The sequence below is a fragment of the Carassius gibelio genome, chromosome B21 (assembly GCF_023724105.1).
Source record: "Carassius gibelio isolate Cgi1373 ecotype wild population from Czech Republic chromosome B21, carGib1.2-hapl.c, whole genome shotgun sequence".
NCBI lineage: Eukaryota > Metazoa > Chordata > Actinopteri > Cypriniformes > Cyprinidae > Carassius > Carassius gibelio.
Window position 1 is genome coordinate 7,702,853 of NC_068416.1, and position 26,164 is coordinate 7,729,016.

Below are 26,164 nucleotides of genomic sequence, written 5' to 3' on the forward strand. Positions count from 1 at the left end.
AGTAACGTGTCTAGTTTGTGTTTGCTGATGGTAAGAGATGCCAGCTTACCTCCTGCATTGAGTCCAAAAGCTTGGTGAGCTGGTAGAACCTCTGCCAGTTCTGGCTGGAGTTCTCCTCGCGTTTAACAATGGCTTTGCCCAGCTCCTTGATGTACGACATGCGGATTTCATCAAACACAGCTTGACTTTTAAGACCGTCCTTTGGTACTGTGGAAACAGATGGGGTCAGGATGAGACGTTTACTTTACATTATTGCCTTTTAATCCAGAAAATATTCCAAGGAGAAACAAATTCTGTATTTCATTAAAGAAGTAGACTTAAACAAATGCCACATGCAAATACTAAAAGGGCTTTCACACTGGAGAAAGCTCTGACATAGCATTTCACAGATCACCTGATGTCAGATTGTTCTAATTAGAAAAACTCTTTATGAAAGATCTGATGTGACGTCGAAACAGAAGTGGTTTCAACAGTTAAGCAGAACCCCTGGAGGTATTTCTATTGGACGTTTTACTCGCTGATGCGCTTTCTTCCACCTTAACCGCTTTGCAAAAGCATAAGGAGGTCAATTAAGTATCTTGTTGTCATCAACAAGACTGAGCACATGGATAAATTTTGCCTTTGTAAGCATCGTCATAGTGACAAATAATTCTGAATGTGAAAATGTAGAGATATTCAAGTTAACAGTTTGTTGTAATCACAGTAAATCCAACATAAGAAAAACGTTGGAATACAAAAAGCATGTTTTGGAAAACCACCATTGGACAAGTGGATGGTCATAAGAGTGTTTTATCTTTTCACATTTTTCCTCAATGTTTTTGTGACACACCATTATCCTTGATTTTGCAGCATTCTCTGATTCATGTGCTCAAGTGAGAATAAACGAACAAAAACAACACAAATCACATCTTTCATTGGATAGAGGAGAAATAAATGTTTTATACACTAACGGTCAAAGAATAGATTTGGAGTAGTTATGATTTTTAATGTTTTTTTGAAAGCAGTCTACCGTCTTCAAGACATTTTAATGCATTTTAAAATGTAATTTAAAGCTCAGTTTTCAGCAGTTATTATTCCAGTCTTCAGTGGCACATGATACTCTGGAAATCATTCAAATATGCTGATTTGGTGCTCAGTTATTATCAGCTGTAACTGATACTCAGTTATTAATATCTTATTATCAATGTTAAAACAGTTTGTACAGTTTACAATTCTGTTGGAAATCATGACCAATCCATCAGAATTCTTTGATAAATAGAAATAAAAGCAGCCTAATGTTAGTGTAATCTATTAACTACACATTAGCTTGGTTTCCATCCCCCTGCTTTTATGCACATCAGAATCGATTGATGGAAACACAGAATTAAAAAAAAAAAAAAAAATGCCTTAATTCGCAAAAATGTTTTTTTTTGAGGTAGTTTTTGACTTGTGCAAAAAAAGGGTTAATGTGAATAATGTGAGATGGAAATGCATTTTACGAATAAATTGCTCCAAGCGCATGAAAAAGTCAAGTGACTTTGAACTATGGGATGGCGAATCCAGACTAACCAGTGGACCAGTCTTGTTCCACAGCATCTGAAATGTTATATGGTCATTTGTGAATGCCTGAGCAAAGTCTGTCATCAAAGTATTTCTGTAGTATAACTGCCTCCCAGAACTGTTAAACGACTGCGTTCCTGAACAGCAGCATCCACCTCCAAAAGCATTAACCGCATTAATTGTGTTTCGTCTGCTTGTTCTGAGGTGCAAGTAATTTATTAAATAAGAAAATTAGTATTTTCAGTAGCTTCTCCTACTTTTCTTACTGATATAAAGTGCCAGTGTATTCAGGAAGTGACTATTTTGTTCTCTTTGAATAGTTGGATGGAAACGGTGCTTGTTTGCAGATGTTTTCTGCAATATTCCAATTTTGAACACAAGTTAAATTCACAACTTTGAATTTGAAAACAAAAAACTATCTGTATTTAACATGATAACAATTTAATAAAAACATTGTACGTTACTAATTATAATTCTTACATTTCCTCAGTCACTCAAAAAGCAGTTACATTACCAAAGAACATCATCACTGACTTCCGTCTATCTACACTGTATGATGAATAAATCTCATAGAGAATGAGAAGCTACGTCACACCACGTTTGCAAGCTGAAATTTACTGCAATTGCGAGTTATAAAGTCAGAATTTGCAAGATATAAAGTCAGAATTGTGAGATAAAAACTCACAATACTTTTTACTCACAATTGCGAGTTTGTATCTTCACATTCTGACTTTGTTTTTTTTTTTCAAAATTGCAAGTTCATATCACGCAATTCTGAGAATTTAAAAAAATATATTTTTTTTTGTAAGTTTTAACCGAATTTTTGATGAAATGAATGCAGCCTTTGCAATCATAAGAGACATCTTTCAAAATCATAAAAAAAAAAAACTTAATTTTTAATTTAGGTTTTTTATTATTATTGTTGTTGTTTTTATTGATTTATTTTTAACAGGAATCTAACAGGAATTAACGATTCTCAAAAATGTACTTAAATCTCTTAAAGAAAACTCTCTAATGCCTTTGTGCTGAGACACAACATAAAACCACTTCATGAAAACAGGTTATTAAAAAAATCGGTCTAGACCAACTGTGAGTGCCCCAAAGGCACGAGGCCCTGTGTGGGCATGCCACCCCTGCGACAGTCTCATCAGCTCACATCCAAATCAAAGGAAAGTATGCAAACCTGAAGTAAATGTGAATGTGTTTCACGTAATGGCTGTTGGCCCTGAGGCGTTCAGATCAGTGGTGTATCAGCCAGGGATTTGAGGCCCAGGGATGCTGGATTTCAGCCCAGACAAAGACTCGAATTAACCTATGCAAAGCGCCGCAGAGGTTGATAGTCTCGGTCCAATTATATCCAGATCTCTTATCAGATGAGACCGCAGGATTTCAACACAGAGAGATCTGAAGTGAAAATGCTGTGGCTTATTGGTAAGCATGCCCGTTTGTCAGGCTGTTTACCAATTGTTTACATATTATACACTGCCAACTATGTTTAAAAATAGTACTTTAATGGAAAGACTTGGAATTGTCTACCATCACTGGTTTCACTGTTAATGTTGGTGCAAATGCTTTGGTTTATTCGTTCTCTTTTTAATTGTATTATTAATTGTATTATTTTTTTTTGCTTAAACTCGTTTCTAAATATTATAATAATCAAAGTCAAGTGTTTTTATAAAAAAAAAAAAAATGGTATGTTCCAATTTGGGAACAGCGAGAAAAAATGTGTATTTAAGAAGAAAAAAAAGAAGTTTTAGTAAAACCAGAGAAAAAGTGCATCCTAGGGTTTCCTTTTTCTATTATTCTGGGATTTAAAGAAAATAAAAATAAAAGTGTTTTTTATGATTCAGCCTGTTGGAACTCGATCTCTGGGGTTTATCCAAGGTAATTCACCAACAAGCATCATAGTGAGTATACCTAATATGCCAGTAAAAAATATACTGTGTAAAGTCAGCATAGGGCAGTGGCCCCAAAAATAAAATAAAAAAATTAAGAAATGCTTATTTGGTAACACTTTATTTTAAAGTTCAAATTCTCACTATTACCTACACTTTTTGCCTCAATAAACTCCTAAGTTGCTGCTTATTAACAGTATGGTGGTTTAAGTATGGGCTTGGATTTAGAAATCCAAAATATGGTCATGCAGAATAAGGCATCAATGCATGCTAATAAGCCACTAGTTAATAGTGAGAGTTGGTCCTTAACATAGAGTGTCACCATTATTTTTATTTATTGTTTTCATTTGGTGAATTGTTTGTGATGTCGTCTTTTAAAAAACATGCTTTATGATGTCACTGTACATGTACACTTCCTGTATGCAACATGCTTATGAATTGTGCTGACTGCTGATACCTGTGCTGAGGAGCAGGAGCACTTTCATGCAGAGATACTCGTCGTAGGACACCTGCAGCTTGACCAGCTCATTGGCGATCTTCAGCATCTGGTTACACTGGTCACTCATGTAGGGAAGTTTCATCCTCTCCCTTGAACACACACACAGAAACATTCTTATGCTGTGTTCACACCAAACGCGAATAGAGCATCTGGCGCGAATTATTTCAATGTTAAGTCAATGCAAAGGCGCGTTTACGCGTGTCTGGAGGAATGAGGCGTTTAGCGCGGCGCAGAAGACGAGAATTGTGCTTTTGTGCATTTATGTGTTTGATGCGAATTTGCGTCTGCCGCCTGAGTTGAAAAATTTTAACTTTGCTGTCAATTCGCGCCACGTTAAACAGTCAGGAGCCTGCTCAGGAGTCACTCATTCAACATGGAGGAACGACTGATGTTGTCAGTGAGCAGTCAACCGGAGCTTTATGAGCTTTTAAGTTCATATTTCAGGAATAAAAAGGGCCTCGCTTGGAGGAGTGAAATGTAAGTACACATTTAACTTTTGAGTCACGTACACGTTTATCAACCCGCGGCATTCCCGCTGTTTTTTAACAACTATTTTACCCCTAATATAGGCTAGAGCTACTTTTCGCTAACAAGTTAATGCGTTTATTCAGAGGACGTGTGCAGGAAAAAGTGGAAAAGACCCGAGTGCTCGATCAACATCAGCCATCTTGCAAACAAACAACCGCTAGCACTTGCCCCTCCCACAAGAAGCGGATTTCGCTCTAGACACGCGAATGCATTCAAAATGTTCAAGCAGCAAACTAGACGCGGTAGACGCAAATTTAATGCTCTATTCGCGTTTGGTGTGAACACAGCATTAGATATCAGATATCGCGCCTAAAAACGCATGGAAAACGCTAGGCACGCCGCTTACTCCTCCTTTCCAAAGAGCTCGGGCAGTTGCGCCCCTGAGGCGTCTGCCGTTGCTAAGCAACCATGATATGCTCTCTCCATGAAGACGCGGAAATTTCAGCAAAGGATAAATGGAGCTCTAAAAATAGCTTGCAATAGCTCTGATACTAAATTTATTTAAAAATGGCAATCCATATACAACTATGGTCAGCTGTTCCTTCATCTTGGCTGAGCTTTCATCGTTGTTATGGGAAAGGATGAAGCTGATTGGTTAGTTCTTGTCACATGACCTTGCGGTGCGCTTGCGGCTCTCTGAAAAGTTGAGATGTTTTTAACTCGATGCGGTGCGGACGCGACTGGAAAAAACGAGCGTGACCACGTCGCTTCCATTATGAGGGTGCATACCGCGCGCCTACATTGGAAATAACGAAGATGAGCACACAAAAGACGCGATATGTGAACGGCCCCTTATTCTGCAAGCATTTCACAGCACCAAAGAGAGAGAGAGAGCGAGAGAGAACATATATCATGGCCAAAAGAAGAAACTTTTATCATCTGACAAAGTTATTGCTGACTTGGACTTACAGCAACATGCCCACATCATTATCCTGTTTTAACTGTATTTATTGATGATGATTTGCTCAAGCAAATGTGCAACACAATTCATTATAGCAACTTATCGAATTAAAATTAGAAATGCAAATTTATAAAGGCACTTTGCCATGTCACATTTTACATTTTAGTTTAACATTTATTGATGATGGATGATATATTGAGAGAAAAGAGTATGTGGTTGTAGTTTGCAATTTCCAAACTGATAAATGCAAAGTCTATACTGCAGTCAAAATTAATGTAGTATTTACATTTCAATCATCCAGAAGTGGTAATTTCTCACATAAAACTGCATATAAAGCCTTTTGCATCTAAAATGCATTTAAAGAACATTTTATAATGTTATCACACTACATGTAAATGAACATTAACACAATGTAAAATAAAAGACACCAACACTGACACCGACTTCCTTTTAGTTTACGTGACATTTTACTATGACTAGACAGCTTAAAAACCACATAATCTGTCACCGAAAGCCAATACATTCCATTTGTGGTTAGTAAAGGTAGACTCACTCGTTGATGACGAGGTCTGGAGCGAAACACAGCATGCCTCCGTTACACTGCTGGTAGGATCTCCAGCCCAAGCCGAAGGACATGAGGAAGAGCCAGGAGCACTGCAGGAGCGTCATCTGGTCATCCAGGTGCAGGTTTCTGAAGCCTTAATGTGACAGACATTAACATTTAAACACCATTACAAGAGTCCTACAAAAGCAACATAGTTCAAAACATGAAGAACAATTTTTGCTAAAACAAAGCAATGCAAAAAAATCACTAAAGAACCATAATTTTGGGGTTTGCTCCAAAATGTAAAATGGTTTTAATTAAAGTTGGATTTTGAGATTTAGTTTCAGTCTGTAAGATAATAATATATGATTGTTGTTGCTTAAAAACCCTCTGATGCAGCTTTATAATGACATCTCTGTTCTGATTTTGAAGTCACTAAAATCAAAACCAACTCTTTGGCTCATGTATAATCATCTTTCCTGATTTCTAAACCTTCCAGACACACCGAGCTTTGCTCATAAAACTGGAGCAGAACAAATTTGTGTAAATCGTTCATAAAACCACAGTTACATAAAATGTCAGATTAAATTGAATTAATTAATTCATCACTAGGATCAGATACATGCATCACAGTCAAAAGCTCTTTTTTCTTTCTTTCATATTCCAAATCTGCCAAATGGCAAATCTCAACTCAAATCTCTGAAAGTGATTACTTGCTGTCAGAAAGCTACAGAAAGCTAAAATGGTTACAGTATAATGTTGTATTTTTAAAGAGAAATGAGTTTGCTAAAGCATGTGGCTCTTACGTAATACTTTTCCACAAGTATTATGAAGATATGTTTGCATACTGTGAAATAATCCATACAACAAAATCTCTAATCACAGACACCTTTTATCTTTGTAATGATTACAGCCCCAAATATGTTTTATTTGGGGGGGGGGGGGCAATACCAATATTAGGGAGTAAAAAAGACCGATATCGATATATTGGCCGATATTCTTTATGTGTAGGCTATATTATAGTACAGTATAGTCAAAAGTTTGGACAGACTTCCCATTCACGTCCAAACTTTTGACTGGTACTGTATATAGAATACAGTATATAGCTTACATAAGTAGGATATATATACATAAACACTTTTTTTTGCAATGATAACTCAAATGTGGTGAACAAACACTCATAATGATGTTACAAACACATGCCTATGTAGTGGAGGAAGGGCATTTAACAATTTAACAATAAACTTTATTATTCGAAATGAGTCTGACATCAGTGCACTTAACAGTAAACTTCACTTATTATAAATAACACAAATAAAAATATGTATATAACTTGAATTAAGAAATTTAACAAGGTAACTGTGAAGGGCAAGCAAGCTACTGCCAACCAACAGGGTCAGGTTTATGCAGGAAGCACAGCTTTTCCAAATGTAAAACTCTAAAATGAGTAAATAATAATGAATAATATACAGTACAGACCAAAAGTTTGGACACACCTTCTCGTTCAAAGAGTTTTCTTTATTTTGATGACTATGAAAATTGTAGAGTCACACTGAAGGCATCAAGGGCTATTTGAGCAAGAAGGAGAGTGATGGGGTGCTGCGCCAGATGACCTGGCCTCTACAGTCACCGGACCTGAACTCAATCCAGATGGTTTAGGGGTGAGCTGGACCGCAGACAGAAGGCAAAAGGGCCAACAAGTGCTAAGCATCTCTCGGGGAACTCCTTCAAGACTGTTGGAAGACCATTTCAGGTGACTACCTCTTGAAGCTCATCAAGAGAAGCCAAGAGTGTGCAAAGCAGTAATCAAAGCAAAAGGTGGCTACTTTGAAGAACCTACAATATGACATATTTTCAGTTGTTTCACACTTTTTTATGTAGTATATAATTCCACGTGCTAATTCATAGTTGTGATGCCTTCAGTGTGAATCTATAATTTTCATAGTCATGAAAATAAAGAAAACTCTTTGAATGAGAAGGTGTGTCCAAACTTTTGGTCTGTACTGTATATATAGACAGATTCAATCAAATATCACAGTCAATCTAAAACGTGTGTGGCCAGGCTCTCTCTGGAAGTGCACTGCACTTGCAACAAAATAGACAAGTTTATGATCTAATTCATGTATAATAAACCTTTTAAACATAAGGAAATGTACATACTGAGTGACTGATACCATCTTTGTTCAGGAATACACTTGTTGGTTCACATTGAGTTCACAGTTTTAACATATAACTTTAAATTATTTTCAAGATCTGAGGTAAACAATCTATTGCTGCTTTCAGTATGGCTATAAGGTCACACAAAATGATATTCCAACTCACATTAGACTGACTCACATTTAACTTTGATTAAAGCATATGATCACCTGAGATTATCTATTGTCATATAGTTTGTATATTATTCCAGCCGTTTAGGACACAGTGTTACAGGAATAAACTTGAAAATAATGATTAAAAACAAAAGAAAAGGTTGTGCAATGATTAACTGTATATCAGCTAATATTGAAGACTCACCGGGAAGAGCTTTGGCCCACTTGACGGCAGAAACGACCTGGCGGCCTCCCAGACGGTTAAGAGTCGTCATGAGGCGGGTGGAGGTGTCTGGGATGGTGCTGTCGTAGCCCGCGTAAATGATCTCAGGCTCAATGGCTTTGAGCAGGGACAGCATGGTGGGCACCAGCTGGGGCATGGCTTTAGGCACCAGTGAAGACATGCGCTCATCAGGCAGAGCCGGGGCCTGCTCACTGGAGGACGAATGACCCTGTAATCGCATCAGTTTCTTCTTTTTCCGAGCTAAGATGAAGGGGAGAAATTTGATTATTTATAATTCAAATGAATAGTAATTTCATCTAAATGTTGAAAACAAGGCATTTCGGTGAATAGGTACTTAATTCTTGAATGACTAAATTGGTTACTAAATACACTTTTATATTTTGAATCTTGATAAAATATTTGGAAAATTAATCCTCATAGCTTCTCATTGTTTCAAATCTGCTTTAACACAGCAGTTTAATAGAAGGGCAATATGACACATTTGATGATACAGATGATCTACTGATTTATTTAGCTATTTTTTATTTCTTTATTATGTAGCATACACATCAGTGCCACTTTTAGTGACTAGGACTGCATAAAACTGCTGACAATTACAAAGAGGAGCAGAGAGAAGGTTTGAAAGTAAAGCAATAACATATTGAGAGTTATCAAAAAAAATATTTATTTATAAAAAACTCTTTACAAATTAAGTAATTTATGAGACAATCCTGAGGTATTTAAAATATATTGTTTATTTCTTCACATTGTACACATCTTTTTATAAAAAAAGTTGCAGTACAGATGATTTATCAGTTAAAAAAAACTGTTGTTTTGCCTTATGATCTATAATTTGAGCTATTAATAATTTGAGTTATTATGGTTGACAGCTAGTAGCCAAAATTAATGAGCTAAATCAATAATTATTATAAAAAATTGCAACCTTTTGAGCTGAGTTGCTAAAAGAAATAAAAAGAGAAGAGTTTACTTTTTTTGGAATGTTTTTCAGCAGCTCAGACAATTTAAAGGATTTAAACATGGCCCAGAGATAATCTTTTTGCTAAACAAATTAAATATCTGCAAAACATTGTCAAATGTCATCAGTTCCTAACAAGTAAGTTCCTCTGCAAGTAACCAGCATTTATACGCCTCGCCTGCTAAATGGTCAACTATTCTGTACGGCACCTTTTTTCAAGGTTTTTAAACATCATTTCCATGGTAAATGTTTATAATTTTATAGTAAGACCATATTGTTATGGTTATGTTCTGTTTCTTGAACTTTTATTTTGTACCATATTGTTCCTGTTTTATTATTCCTTGTTTCCACTTCTTTTTGGTTACCATGTTTACTCACTAGTTTATTTATTTAGCCACACCTGTGCCTTGTTTTACTGGAACGGTGCTTCACATTTCCGGTCTCTGGTATTCCTGGTCAATTCTAACATATTTTCAGAGCCGTTAAACATATGAAAATAGTTTTAAAAAGCACATGACGCCATAATTTCATAATTATGTCACCTGTCATAGTTTAATGAGTGCATAGATGAAATGAAGTGACATGCTAGCTGCATTGAAAGCAGATGAGGGCTTATATCCTAAATAAGTTTGCAGGATTTTGTCCAAGCAATGATACAAGCACACTTTATATTATTAATTATTATATTACAATGCATACAGTGCGGGACATGGACAGATTTGCTGGTAAGTTACGTAATAGTTTACTCTGGCAGCCAACAACAGCACCGCTTAAAAGTGAAAATTTTATTTAATAGAGTACCAAGTAAATTACACTGTCAAGGTGCAGAAAAGTATCAAAAGCATTGTCAGAATAGTCCATCTGCCATCAGTGGTTCAACCTTAACATTACGAAGCGACGAGAATACTTTTTGTATGTGAAGAAAACAAAAAGCATACGCAGCCTGTGTCAGCTCATTTTCTCCAAAATGGCGCTAGGGTGATGTGGAGAGACGCAGAGGAGACGAATTGTTGAATAAAGTTGTTATTTTTGTTTTATTTACAATACAAAAAGTATTCGTCACTTCATAACATTAAGGTTGAGCCACTGATGGGATATTCCGACTATGCTTTTTATACTTTTCTGCACCTAGACAGTGTAATTTACTTGGCACTCTATGGGACAGTCCTGGACAAGCCTCCTGGTTTTCATCCATAATATCTTAAATTGTGTTCTGAAGACGAATAAAGCTTCTACATGTTTGAAACAACAAGGGGGTAAGTGATTAATGTCACAATTTTATTTTTTGGGGAGGAGTATCCCTTTAACATGACACGTATTTTTATATTTAGTCAAATTGGAAAAGTGTCAATTCAGTCTATCTTTTTTACCCTGTTTTAACATGGATTTCTATGGAGATTGTAACATGAGAGCAACCAAACGGAAGTTGATCCATCATGGCACCTCTCTTTGGTTACTCAGGAAACAGGTGGATTTTAAAGGCAATGATCTCACCTGAAGTAAAGTCCATAGGATTAGAACTCCTGTCTAGTCATTTACAATGAATTCAAGTACTAAGTAGGGCTATTACGTCCTCAATATGATTATGATTGTCAAATTATCTTGAGGCAGAAATTTCAGCATGCTGTGTAGAAGGTATATTCTTGCTCAAAAATAAAGGAATATTCCAGTGTCCTTTCTTGTATGAATCTTTTGAATTTCAGCACAGATACAGTACAAATGGAGCTTACAGAGACATGTACGTCATGAGTTCTGACGTGTGAATGCCTCTTGAAGGTTTTCTCTCGTAAAATCACTCAGCCGTTCTGCTGATTGAGAGCTTACCATCAAACCCAATGTCATTCTGTCCCACTTTTAACATTTTCTGCCATAAATGTTTCTATGGCAACTAAAAGCCTCTCTGTTAGATCCCCAGCTTTAGTTTACAGCTTAAATATTCATACAGCACAAAGAAAAAGCAAAGTGATTTGAAGGACCAATAATCCACATTCATAAAAAAAATACTGGAACCTGGTTGTTTGATCAATTACAAAACTATAAATTATTTAATGACATTTGGTTTGGTTTGTGTGAATGGTTCTTTCCTTCAAAGCTATTCAATTTGAATCTACTGGGAACAAAAAAAAGTGGAAGGAAATGATGGTAAGATATATTAATATTATTTTTGAAAAGGTCCAATTCCTCTCGATTGTCATTCTTAATTGCTCACTGGTTTGCGACCCTGTGCAGTGGCATATAAAGGTCACATAAAGCACTCAAGCAAACCGCTTATCAATCTATCAGAGCATCCTCACCTTCCAAGTTCATGCCGGCCTGAAGACACTTGCGAAAGCGGCATGCCGGGCAGTTTTTCCTTCTTATCTTGTCAATGATGCAATCGTTCCTTCCTGCGCAGAGATAGTTGTGCTGCCCTGGAAGAAATACAGGTATTACTTACAGCTTTGTGGTCAAACATAACTATAAGCACGTCTGATGTCTTGGGGTACAGCATCACAGCCCCAAAAACCCAGAGATGCAATTGCAGCGGTAAAGTGACGACTGAATCAATATAATACTTTGTTATTTAACTGTAGGGTTGCCCTCGATTAAAGATTTTTCTGGTTGACAAGTAGTCGTTCATTAGAAGCATTAGTCGACTAATTACAGGGTTATTAATAAATCATTTAAATCACAATAATGCACCTTTAATTGCCTACATTGCCTAATGAGTGCTTAAGCACACACATAAAGCTTGTCACGGCACACAGGCAGAAGTAATGATTATGAATGTGTCAGGGAAAAAGATTAAGGAGGCTGCATAAACATTTTAATAATTCACTGATAAACTAGTGATTTTTTGTTTTCAGTCTAAGAGATGAAGTAAGCGACACTGACTCATCATGTTTCATCATTGGTTTACTTGAAAGTAGACGTTTTATAAAAAAAAAAAATAAATAAATAAATAAATATATATATATATATATATATATATATATATATATATATATATATATATATATATATATATATATATATATATATATTTGTGTGTGTGTGTGTGTGTGTGTGTGTTTTATGTAATAATTTTATTTTTGGGTGAACTAAGTCAAGTCAAGAGAATCCAAAACTTCAAAGAGCTTTGAAGCCCTTCCAAGCCAGAAATGTTTGGAATTTGTACAGAATGATAAGCCAAATCCGATGAATAATCAAACGCCACCTCAACCAGTCAACTCCTGACCGCTCAGCTAAAGACCTTTGAGGATTTCTCCATTTGGTGTGGAGAACATGACATCCAACAGTCTGTAGAGACTCAACTTGCAGAATTGTTCATTTTGCTTCTGATAGCCAAAAAAAAAAGCAGATTTTCTTTGTTCTGTTTTTCAGTAACCAAAAACACTGCCAGGAGGTTTTTGTTTGACCATCTTATAAAAAAAGCTATACAGAATCTTCTCTAATTGTTATTTTATATTTCATTAAATAATAATAATAATAATAATAATTATGACAATAATAATAATAATAATAATAAATGTACTTTACTAACGCAACTAATATTCCCAGAAACAAAAACTGATAATGTGAAACTGCATTCAGGAAATGACAATTGCATTTACATCAAACGTACACAGAGAAGCTGAAGAAAATTTCAGATGGTTAAATTAAACTTTTGCTCTGGCTATCACCACCTTGCAATATCAGAAAAATTACTTGCTGTGAGAACAGCGTGATCTTATACTTTATATGAGAATACTGTCAATCGGACTTCCTGTCTGATGCTGCTTTGACAGTGTACTGTAATTGGTTTATACATCAACTAACCTGACTTTATTTTACTTTATATTCAATCGCTAAAATAGCGGGATCCCTTAAAAACAGAGCTTTGAAATCCATTTCTGTCTGCCAATTTGCCTAAATTGATCTTTCTGTGGTGAAGCAAAGTCGAGGAGAAGTTCAAAAGACTATTTATCCTTAGCTTCATCCTGCAGACCAGCATTCTAAGTCATTTCTTTACATTAGAGCTTTTAACAATATAATAATGTCATGCTCAAACATGTTAAGCTGGCTTGACACACGGTGACTCATGTGTCTTCCCATTAGTCATGGTAAAGACGCATCATCAAAAGCCATCAATGCCAATGCATTCATACAGCAACTCAGAGGAACTAACTGTGGCACAAGCAAAATCAAGCAAAGTGCAACTATGATGATTATCAGAATGCAAACTAGTAGTGACTAATAATTAATGCAGTTAACATGCTTGTGGAGAGGGTCAGAAATCAACTTTGAGTGAAAAATGACTCCATGAGTGACAAAATATCCTACATATACACTCACCTAAAGGATTATTAGGAACACCATACTAATACTGTGTTTGGCCGATGGGCCTGTTCAAGTATGCGTTTCCCCCAGTGAGCCATCTTGCACAGACATTGTGATTAGATAATTGCATTAATGAGAAATTGAACAGGAATTCCTAATAATCATTTAGATGAGTGTATATAAATGATTGGAAGCACTTTAGCTTAGGGACCAGTTCTAGCTATTAGCTAGTTGTTTTTAGTATGCATATTACTAACATATTGGCTGTTTAATAGTACTTATAAAGTCACCTTTATTTATATAGTGCTTCTAACAATACAGATTGTGTCAATGTACTTTACAGTATTAAATAGGAAAATAATGTGTCAATAATGCAAAATGACAATAGTAAACTAATTTTTCAGTTAAAGGCAGTTTATCATCGAATTCAGTGATGTCATCATCCAGCTCAGTTCAGCTTAAATCATTTCTGTGCAATCAAGTCGACAATATCACTGGATATTAAATTATTCTGCATGACCATATTTAAGATCTCTTAATCCACCCCATACCTTAACTTAACAACTACCTTACTATTATTAATAAGCAGCAAATTAGATGTTTATTGAGGCAAAAGTCATAGTGATTAGTTAGTTAGAGAATTGGTCCCCAAACTAAAGTGACTATTTACTAGTTCAGAGGAAAGAAGAAGTGCTGTTGCAATTGGGTTTATATGGTAATAAATAAATAAATAAATAAACAAAACGCTCTGAAAAAGACATATGGTTAGTTATAGGCTATTGTTATAATGTAATACATCGACCTGTCAATTATTTCACATTTTAGCAGAAATTATTGTGGCTATGATACGTTGATAATTTATGATCCTGCTTTTATAATTGAACTTTATGGAATCTGTGTTACTGCTGTGAATTATTTCTAAAGAGAAAAAAGCATTTTAACTCAAGTGCATTGTGGGGCGAATAAAACTGGAAGCAAAAGCATTATTGAAGGTGAATTTATTTACCATCTGTGTTTTGTCGTGCTCTCCATCCTTCGCCATTGCCAGAGCAACCGAAGAAATCAGGGAAGAAAAACAAAAATAACAGATATAAATGTTTCAAGTGCTAAAACACAGCTCTGTTAATGCTGACACAAAATGTGAAGCTGGTTGGCAGAAGCTATTCATTTCATCCATTTGGTTGCAACTTTGAATTTTAAGATATAAAAAGTCCTTGATAACACTTTAATTTAGGGGCAAACTCTCAACTATTAACAAGTTGCCTATTATCATGCATATCACTAACATATTGGCTGTTTATTATTACTTACAAAGAATACATTAATGCCTTAGTTTGCATAACCATATTATAGATTCCATAATTCAACCGCACACCTGAATTAACAACTACCATACTAACTATTAATGAACAGCAAATTAGGAATTGACTGAGGCAAATTCGTAGTTGATAGTTAATCATAAGAACTGGTCCCCAAACTAAAGTGTGACCAAATCCTCTATTACAAGACACATTCATATCTGTTATTTTTGCATAAAGGAGACATTTTCCCCTGAAATTCAAAGCTTCTTTACCACAAAAACAGCCGTTTTAAAAGTCCTCGCTCTGAGCTTTAAACAGTGCCCTAACCAGGCTCTAACCAGGCTAACAAGTCTCTCCAAATTAAACGCTAAAATAATGTGCAATGCAACAAATCATATCAGATGTTTAACATCAGAAATATAACACAAATGATTTTTCAATTTTAGCCAATATTTACCAAATTCTTGTTGGTTAAAAAGATTTACAAAGACAAGACAACTTTTGATTAGGTGTCACTTTATTGAGTCACTTTTAACACTGTACTACTGTACCTTTTTATTTAACTTTTTATAAAACCGATCTTAAATAGAGATAATGCAAATCATTATGCAAATTACTTATTGATCATGAGCATATAACTAATGTAACTTAAATTCTGACATAGACAGACATTTTAACTATTACAAATCTATACCAACATAAAGCTACATTTTTATTAAATCAGGATTGTTATTTAACACATTTTCTTGGCACCCTAAAGTGCAGCAGTCCACTTTTAGCAGCCTTGCTTCTGAAGTATTCAACTTCATTTAAAAGACTGATCTGAAGTTAAAAGACTTGAATGACTGAATCAATCAATCAGCTCCAAAATGAATCACATCACCATAAACTTTGATTTGAAGAAAAAAAGACAAGACTTTACTTCTTTTATGAAGCAATTAACTATGCATCCCATAAAGCACTGCTTTGATTAAAACAATCAAATGAGAGTATAATATGAAACGTCTAGGTTACGTATGTAACCCTCGTTCCCTGAAGGAGGGAACGGAGACGTTACGTCAGAAAGAGACTGACGAATGGGGTCTCGCCTGAGAGGCCAATCCCCTTTGAGTGGTAACAAAACGAGCCAATGGTACACAATGTACCTTGGTCTGCGGGATTTGCATCACAAGCTCCACCCGCTGTGAGGGTATATAAGGAGCACCGCAAGCAACTCGCATTCAAGTCTTTGCTGAGGAGCCAAGCCCAGTGACCTGACCGTTCTGTGGAACAGCGATGTGGCAAAGAGACATAACGTCTCCATTCCCTCCTTCAGGGAACGAGGGTTACATATGTAGCCTAGACGTTTCCTTTCAGTCGGTCACATTCTACATTACATCAGAAAGAGACTGACGAATGGGTCTCTTACAAAATGCCACATGGCTGTCTTCCAGTGACCTGTGTGAGTGATAGCACCTTGTCGTAAGGCCAGCACGAGTGAGGGCCTATATCTGACACAGAATGCACTGGGTAGCATATTCCAGCTGGACGTATGCTAGCAGGCTGCCTGCTCATAGGAGGACTTACAAAGGCACGTATCAACCAAGAGGTGGTATTCCAGCCCAGCCCAAATTCCAGGCACGCTAAAATACCCTCTTAACCAGAGCCAAAGCCATCAGGAGCGCAGTCTTCAATGATAATAACTTTAGCTTTAATTGAGAGCAAGCGTTCAAAATAGGGCTGCATGATGTTTTGTTTAAGCATCGATATCGCGATGTACAAATCCACAATAGTCACATCGCAGGATGTGCGATGTAGGTTGTCGTAGTTGATCCATTATTCATTAACTGTAGGGGCCAGCTGCTCCCCGGCCCTTGACGAATGTGATTCGCGGATTAATTGCACAGCTTAACCATCATAGAATTAAAGTTTTGACAGGGCAGAGAGAGCGTGCGCGCAAGAGAGAGAGAGAGTGCATATTAATCAATTGACACAATGGTTTCGATGTTTAAATCATTTAAAATGAGAATGTAAGTGTGCTCATCCCATTTTTGTTTGTAAGAAAAAATTTTATTAGATTTTATATCGCAATATATATCGCAGAAAAATAAAATATCAGAATGTCATTTTTTCCCAATATTGTGCAGCCCTAGTTCGAAGGGAGCCCTCTGCAGTGCTGATAGAACCATTGCGAGGTCCCAAGAGAGAATTTGATGAGGGCGAGGCAGATTGAGCCTCCTGGCCCCTCTCAGGAACCTGATGACCAGATCATGCTCCCCAAGACACTTACCATCAACAGGGTCATGGTGAGCCGAAATGGCCGCCACATAGACCTTCAGTGTGGAAGGAGACAGTCTTCATTCCAACCCTTCCTGAAGAAAGGAAATCACTAACCCGATCTGGCATCTCCAGGGCTCTTCACGATGTGAAGAACACCAAGTGACACAGAGGTTCCACTTCAAAGCATAGACATGTCTGGTAGACAAGGCTCTGGCTGAAGTGATGGTAGCTACCACCTGATGTGGCAAGGTACCTAAACCTTCCGTGACCCATCCAGAACCCACATATGTAGGTTCCAAATACCGGGGCGTGGGTGCCAGAGGGTGCCCCGTCTCTGAGAAAGAAGGTCTTTTCTCAGAGGAATTGGCCAAGGAGGGGCTGTCATGAGGAGTACAAGTTCGGGGAACCAAGTCCGGCAGGGCCAAAAAGGCGCAACCATGAGGACCTGCTCCTCGTCCTCCCTGATATTGCACAATGTCTGTGCAAGATGGCTCACTGGGGGAAACGCATACTTAAGCAGGCCCATCGGCCAGCTGTGCGTCAGAGCATCAAGTGCCCTCGGTAAAATAACTAGCAGTGGTAATTTTCAGTTGCAGTGGCAAAGAGGTCTACCTGAGCATCTTTGAAGCATTCCCAAATCAGCTGAACGACTGGGGGTGGAGATTGTCAGCTGCATGACTGAACCTGCCCGGGATGCGAATGGTATGAAGCGACCTCAGATGCTTCTGACTCCACAAGAGGAGATGGCGAGCGAGTTGCGACATGCGGCGGGAGCGTAGACCACCCTGACGGTTGATGTACACTACGGTCGCAGTGTTGTGCATACGGACCAGAACGTGCTTGTCCTTCAGCAGGACCCTAAAGCGGTGCAGAGAAAGCTGTACTGCTAGCAACTCAAGGCAAATGACATGCTACTGAAGTCGGGGTCCTGCCCAGGTTCTAGGGGAGCGGCAGGTAGAAACGAGAGGTCCAACCATGGGGTGAAAGTTCAGAGGCAGTTGCCATGCCCGTCTCAGGACTCGGTCGTGAAGCCAGTGCTGAAGCGGTCTCGAGAACAAAAGGATTCTCCCCCGGCCCTGCTCCCTCATCTCTGCCAGGTTTAGCCGTATGTCACCTGACCCAAGGAGCGTGCAGTAACCTTCGTCGCCTCGAGAGCAAGGTCAGTAGCAGTGTGTGCCTCCTGCAAAACCCCTGAGTCGGCACTGCCCCCATGCAGTTCTTTGAGCACCTTGGCCTGGTAGACCTGAAGGGTGGCCATGGTGTGGAGAGTAGAAGCGGCCTTGACCTACAGTTCTGTGGATGAGAACCTACAGGCCTTGGAGGGAAGCTTGGGACCACCACGCCATGCGGAGTTGCTCTGAGGACACAGTTGCATCGCAACAGAATGCTCCACTGGGGGAATCCCAGCATACCCCTTGGACGCTCTGCCATCGAGGACAGTGAAGGTGGAGGAAGCACCAGAACGGTTTTGGGCAGTTAAAGGTGCCTTCCATGAACTGGTTACTTTCTGGTGCACCTCCAGAAAGAAAGGTACGAGCAGGGGGTGTTGGCGGTCCGCACGAGCAGTCCCCAAGAACCAATCTTCCAGCCTCGAGCACTCGGGACAGGGTGGAGGATTCCACTCAAGCCCGATGCTCTTAGCTGCCTGGGAATGGCTTTCAGCTTGGGATCAGATTTAGGCAACCCTGGCACTCCCGAGGGAGGCAACCTGGCACTCCCGAGGGAGCCAAATCCTCATCTCCCGAGGACTCAAGCCTGCCTTGTGATGCCCACACAGCAGGGCGGAGCTCGTGATGCAAATCCCACAGACCAAGGTTAACTGTGTATGATTGGCTCGTTTTGTTACCACTCGAAGGTTACCACTCACGCGAGACCCCATTCGTGAGTCTCTTTCTGACGCAACGTAGAGCTTGACCGACTGAAAGGGAACTACTGACTTAGAATCACAGTTATTCTAATTTGTTATGAATCAGTATTTCTTCATCAGGACTTTTGTAATAGTCCATGGCTTCCTATTAATGCAATTGCTCTGACTCTGAATTGTGTACGTGGCTTCTACAGAAACAGCATCTCTTTAACCTCAGAGCACATATAGTATGTTCTGAAAGATTTATATATAATCTTACTACTGTGGCGAAAATGAATTAGATTTTTACTTTTTGAATGCCAATGTTTTGCTCAACAGAGAACTAATGCCAAAGGAGTGGATAATGTAGCAATATTATGCAGGTGGACTTGATTTCAGTATTCAGATGGAGCATGTGTTAAAACAGGAGGGCATTCTGTCGAGAAGCCAAGCACATGAGCTGTACTGCTGCGTGCTCTTTTTCTAAACATATTCTGTGCTCCAAACATTATGAAATTTCTAATCTCAAAGTCACACCTCTGCAGGAAACCACACTCTGACAATGTATTTTTCTCTGTGAATAATTAAGGCAAAACTAATCATCTGTCTGCTAAGGTTTCAAAAAACTGTGATTGATCGAGTAGATCACAAAAAATATATATTTGATATAAAAAATATATAATGATAGTTATTCAAAAATCATATTCAAAATATAATTTAAACAAAGCTGTTCTTCTTGGAAAAAAACTTATCAAAAATATTTCAGATTCTGCTCTATTTTCTAGGTCAGTGATTTGTGACTTAAGCCCTATATAGCCAATCACAGACATGTTTGTTGACTTCTTAAATGCAAAGGCCAATGGTATTTAAGTTGGAATCCACAAAATCCAGTCACCGTTTTTTGTCCAGTGCTGGGTTCTATCATGCTCGTAACTTTTTTCTAACAAAGATATTTAAAAGTTTCATTGTGTAGTCACGTTCATTGCAGGGATTGAAATTTGCATTTTATTTCCAGTCTTCAAGTATTTTCTCAGAAGTTAGCACTGTGGCTAGAAAGTCAACCCTCTACATTACGAGTAAATCACTTTCATATGCGACTAAATCTTCCTTCTGGCTGCTAAATGATGGCTAATATTAGCCAATGGCTAATAAATGATCTGATTTTACTCACCAGTGTGTTAGCTGGAGGCTAACTTTAGCACAGATATTTTCACTCACAAACACTCATCAGACAATTTGTGTTTTTTTTTTCCCTCAGTGGATCCACAACGCATCTGTATAATGTACCGTAAGCTCTAGTGTTAAGGCACACAAATCGCCGTCGCTTTCTCTCACACTCACATAGAGAAAGAGAGAGAGAGAGAGAGAGAGAGAGAGAGAGAGAGAGAGGGACTGACGTGCTACATTTAAACAATGTTATTTGTTGAATTTTCCTTTAAAAATAACGGCGTTCCTATGGAAGACTTCAGCTTTTAAGAACAGCTGGGTTTTCCGGTAGTGGGTGGGGTTAATGCGCGAACGGCAATCTCATTGGCTGGCGCTCACCTATTATCGTCCATGTTTTGATTTCAGCAAATCAGTTCGAGCGCACACACAAAACCTGATTAATATTCATGAATCCAGCAGCTCATTAATCCTTAGTAATCCTTAGTGAGTTTTATAGTTTGTATTATTAGGAATCGTATTATTATTATCTTATCAGTATTTTTGTACATTTTTTGAAACAGTGGATGACCAAAAAAGCACCACCACCAGTCCAGTTAAAATGTTCAGTTAAAACGACTAATAAGCATTCCAACATGGTTATCAAGTTTACTTCTAATTACTAAAGTTATATTCTTAAATGATACTTGATTATTATAAAGCTTGACTGACTGGCAAGTAAACTAAAATAATTACTAGCCAATGGCGATTCAGGGTTGTAAGTTGTTATGTAGAAACAACATTGTATCACTAAACATGTTTGACAGCTCTTGTGCGACGAGACTCATAAAAATGATGTATTAAAAACGCTGTGTTTGTCGACGGCGTAAAAGTTTGCAAGCCAAGATTTTTTTCAGTGATACAGTGTTGAACAGGGGACTTTTCCCCACGTGTTCCCTCAACCACCAAAAAATAAAAAAATAAATAAAAATACACTTACACATACAAATACTGGTGAATCCTTTCCTTTGGAATTAAATACAACATTATTAATGCATACAAAAACGGTTTAGAATGTTATAAAAATGTTTCTGTGCATTAAAAAAAGTTGAGTGCAGTGTATCATCCAGTTGGGCTATGGAGTTGAGAGAATGAGCTACTTCAGCAAGAGTCGGCTGTTTCAAAACCTAGTAAGCCGCCTAGATAGGCACCATTTTTGAGCATCACTGAAAGAGAAAATGTCAGTATTTCATTGAGACTTGAGATTAAATAAACTGCTTAAGTAGTGTAGATCTTGTAGTATTAATTTTCACATGCAGTTACACATTGTAGGTTAAAAACAAGAAAGTGGCTGGTGTCCATAGTGGCCGGTGGACAAAAAAGTTAATTTCCATCCCTGGTTCATTGTATTTTTATTTAATTTATTTTTACTTTTGAACTTTTTTAGATCGTGATGAATGAGTGACGATGAGTTTTTAATAAATTTAAAGGAAGCAGAATTTGCATGCTCTAAAGCCTACAATGTTTTATTCAGAATTTAAATAAAACGTCATGCTTGACAAGCAGCCACGTATGACACAGAGAAAGCCAACTACTACACTATACACAAAAAGATAATAATTTCAGAAGCACATGATTCTGCAACCGATCTGGTACAAACGCAGAATTTAGGTAAGGAACGGTTATTATTTGTATTGGCTGCCATGCCAAATCATGCTCACCTGCTTGCTTTTCTGTAACAGTGTTTTGTGAACACACACACACACATATATATATAATTACAACAATATATAATGTAAATATGATTAAATATAGAAATTTTACAATTATTGGCTATCTGAATTATTCATTTGAAACTCTTCAGTGTACATTTCTGTTATGAAATGCTGCATGAAAGGGTTTTTTTTTCAGCATTTTTCTCCAAAACTCATTTGCTACCATACAATTACTATTAAAGGGGGAGTGAAATGCTCGTTTTCACTCAATCTCCTGTTAATCTTGAGTACCTATAGAGTAGTACTGCATCCTTCATAACTCCAAAAAGTCTTTAGTTTTATTATATTCATAAGAGAAAGATAGTCTGTACCGATTTTTCCCGGAAAAACACGACCGGCTGGAGGCGTGGCGTGTGGGCGGAGCTAAAGAATCACGAGCGCCAGTAGGCTTTTGCGTTGAGAGCATGTGGAAACTTTGACATTACCGTGAGGGAAAAAACATCATCCAAAACAAACCATGGCTTACAGTCAGATTCAGCTGTTTATTTATGATCCAGAATCAGATCCCGAGGCTGAAACTGAACGAGAGCAGCAGCAGCAACGACTCGCTCCGAGCGGGGCTCGAACCCGGATCTCCGGCATGGGAGGGGACGCACTAACAAGGAGGCAGAGATATTTTAAGCAGTTTTACTCACCGCCTGCAATTGCTCCTTAAGAAATAAACGATACGCAAATCCGTCGTCAAACTGGGCCTTGTTTGTAAAACAAGCATCTTCGAAATGCAGGGAACAAACAAAAACACTTGCACAACTCCGTTGATGCTCTGTAAAAATAAACTCCATCCACTGGTCCCTTAATGCAGTTTTTTTTTTTTTGGTAATCTGTGCAGGGTTGTCTTGCCCTGGCAACCAAAAACACACTTCTTTTGTGACTTTTCACAACGCTCTCTCTCTGATCAGTGAATCGCTCTGATCAGTGAAATGTCTGTGCTGCTCAGCCTCGCTATACGGGAGCACGCGCTCTTCCGGCAGACGCGCCCTCAGGACCCATATAAGGAAATTCCGCTCCATCTAACGTCACACAGAGCCATACTCGAAAAAAACTTTCCGAAACTTGTGACAAACCGGAAGGAGTATTTTGGGAACAAAAATACTCCTTCAAACGTACAACTTAATTTTTGAAACTTTGTCCATGTTTAGCATGGGAATCCAACTCTTTTACAGTGTAAAAAAACTCAGTGTGCATGAAATAGCATTTCACCCCCCCTTTATTAGTTTTCCTGCCTCTTTGATATATTTCCTGTTGAAATAGGAGGTTGAGGCATACATAGTATATAAAATTTATAGAACATAGTAAGCGCTTATCTGTAAATTTAAAGAGATGTTGCAAAAATAGATCACACTTTTAATGTGACCTAACAGACATGGCCTAAAGTAAAGCTAGGTAGCTATATCCCAGCATTTTATCTGCCATCAAAGACAACCTTGACAGTAAATGTGATTCCTTTGTTGTTCACTGCTTAATAAAATGAGATTCAAAGCATTTATCAGCCGAGTGCTTTCCACTGAGTCTGCCCTACTGTCAAAACAGGAGCATGAAGGAGTATGTGTGTGTCCTGCAGGCTCACCCTCCACGGCTCTTTTGAAGAAAACCTTGCAGCTGCCACAGGTGAGCACCCCATAATGACATCCAGAGGCCTCATCAGAGCACACCAGGCATATCTTATGGGTGTTTCCACCGGGCTTGACTGATCCTGATGGACTGGAGCTGCTCCCTTCAGGCCTGGCCAAAGAGCTAGAACACAAAAACAAAAAGAGGTTTTAGACATTTCAAATGAAAACAGTATAGATAACTTCTGTCCAAACACTGACATATATAGGCTACTTATAAAATTCTGGAGTTTAGATAGAAACACCAGGGAACATCGAGGGAACATCGAACTGTGTCCTCTAGCGGTCGCTATTGGGAAAGCCTTCAGCATGACCAGTGTTCGAAGCATACATCTAAACATGACAATAACATTGGCCGACTACATACGTCATCATTACAGACCACGCCATCCTCTTTTTGTCTTTAGGACTGTTTTTGACGCGCGCATTATAGTAAGAATGATTTTTCTTCTTTACTATGGGGAGCACCAGTAAGGTGTTTAAGAAGTGTGTGGATCTGTGTTCTCGTTATTTGACACCTGAGGACACACATGATCTTTGCATCTTTCGTTTTGGTGAAGAGCATGTGTGCAATGTCCTCGAGGGGGAAATCTGCGTGCATTGTGAGCGTTTTCCGATGAAGAAGCTCTGCTCTCCTTTGTCTCTCTTCTCGAGGAAAAAGGGACAACCATCAGCTCACCGCGATTAGGACCCACCACTGCGACACAGTAAAATAAACTCATGGGGATGAGTTAAAAAAGGGTCTTTCCCTGCTGGATGAGCAGCAGATGTCAGATGAGGACGAAGAAGCTGAAAGTGAGTCCTCTCTTTCCTCCTGCCCTGCATACGTTGAGCTGCTTGAGGTTATGAAACGTCCCACAGCAAGACTTGACTTGCCTTGGAAGCGGGCCAAGAAAGTGTCACCTCGATGAGCGTTATCTTTCTCACCATAACCCTCCAGATGTATGAGAACGGTTATGAGAAAATGTCCCTTATTGTAGAGACGCTGGCTTGCTATCTCTCTTTGGGTGAGACTCCTCTTAAGGCTCCCTCTTTTCCATCCAAACCTCTTCAAGACATATATCGTTTGAGTGACAGGGCATTTAAGTGCCTTTAAATCTTTCTGTTAGTTCTATAATAGCTCTGAATAGTTGTGAAAAAAAAAGAACCAAGAAATACAAATACTTTCCATTTTTAATACATTTTTGTTGCGTAAAGTTTCTCTTTCAGATGCATTTCAGACGTATTTAAATCAATCATGAAAGGTGACTCTCCAACTACTGACTTGGCATGAATAATACAGTGTATTTTTGTTGTTTTTGTGGATCAGTGTGAAAGGGGGTCATTTTGACAATCAAAAAAATAATATAAAATAAAAAACCCATCAAAAAAATCAATCATGCAAAGTGATTCACCAAGGTTTGTGGTAGTCAATTTACTAGTAAATGCAACATTATATAACACCCTGCTGCTGCCCTACTGTCCTGCCAAATTTAGCTACAACCCTTATCAAAGGATTCAGGATCCCTTGAAAAAACACAGGTCATGTGTACTGAAACAAGTTGGCAACATAATTTGCAGGACAGTGGGTCCACAGGAGCATGGTTCAAGTCCTAAATCTAGATCTGAGTTGCTGGAGATTGCATGCACTTGATTATCATGGTTGTTTAGATCCCTGTGCTACTTTCTGCTGCTCTTGGTAGATTGTATTGGTCATTATGGACATACACTAGATGTGTATGTGTTCTTTATTGTTTGTCAGTAGATCACATGCAGAACTTTTCACTTAGCTGTTTAGCAAATCTGGCCCTTAGTGTTTTGATGGAAAAGAAAAGTAGGTATGTCTGACTGATTTTGTTTAGCTGACACTGATTTCCATGTTATATGAATTATATACTTCATTTTAAGTTTTTCATTTCTCTGCAAACTCTTGGTACATAATGAAGATCTGTAAAGTTGCAAAGAATTAAGTCTCAAATCCAAAGAAATATTCTTTATCTTTATTAAGAATATATTCTTTGAGTATATTCTTAACTTTAAAGTTAAGACTCTGTAACCACAGTTAGTGCTGAAGCAGTCATGTCAGGGAGATGCTGTGTGTATCTAGGTGAAAGCAAAAGCTAATTTTTTGTCCAAAAGTAGATGCATTAAGGAATCTTTAAGTAATCATTACTTACAACAGAACAGCAACACATTTTAAGGACGACTGTTTCATGGACCTAGGAGAGGAGGTAATTCTGACTTTGCTATGATAATCTGGCACTTCCAAATCAGCTTCTGTATGTTTTGTTATTAGTTTAAGCATTTGCTATTGACTGTTCAAATGTGGAGTTTTGTGCATTCTGTATATCTCCAACGAGTGCTTGTGGTGTTCGGCCAATCACAATGCAATGGGTCAGTTGGCCAATCAGAGCAGACTGCAATTGTCAGAAGGAGGGACTTTGTAAAAAAAAAAAAATAATAAAAATAAATAGGTTTGAAAGAGACAGGGCATAGAGGACCTACAATAATATATCGTTTTTTTTTTTAATGTGTTTT

The 26,164-nt window shown here is 38.0% G+C and overlaps 1 protein-coding gene across 2 annotated transcripts in view; it reads right to left on the reverse strand.

The window, feature by feature from the left end:
* Nucleotides 1-26,164, reverse strand: part of LOC127985711 (glucocorticoid receptor) — a 76,096-nt gene that overhangs the window by 3,958 nt on the left and 45,974 nt on the right. Inside the window, exons 3-9 of one of the 2 annotated variants that reach the window (XM_052587779.1) lie at nucleotides 23,605-23,771; nucleotides 14,720-14,746; nucleotides 11,709-11,825; nucleotides 8,421-8,699; nucleotides 5,916-6,060; nucleotides 3,892-4,022; nucleotides 50-207 (exon numbers count right to left, since the gene is read on the reverse strand). In XM_052587779.1, the coding sequence (XP_052443739.1) occupies nucleotides 50-207; nucleotides 3,892-4,022; nucleotides 5,916-6,060; nucleotides 8,421-8,699; nucleotides 11,709-11,825; nucleotides 14,720-14,746; nucleotides 23,605-23,771 (1,024 nt within the window). The remainder of the gene's footprint in view (nucleotides 1-49; nucleotides 208-3,891; nucleotides 4,023-5,915; nucleotides 6,061-8,420; nucleotides 8,700-11,708; nucleotides 11,826-14,719; nucleotides 14,747-23,604; nucleotides 23,772-26,164) is intronic. The other variant, XM_052587780.1, reaches the window with a different exon arrangement.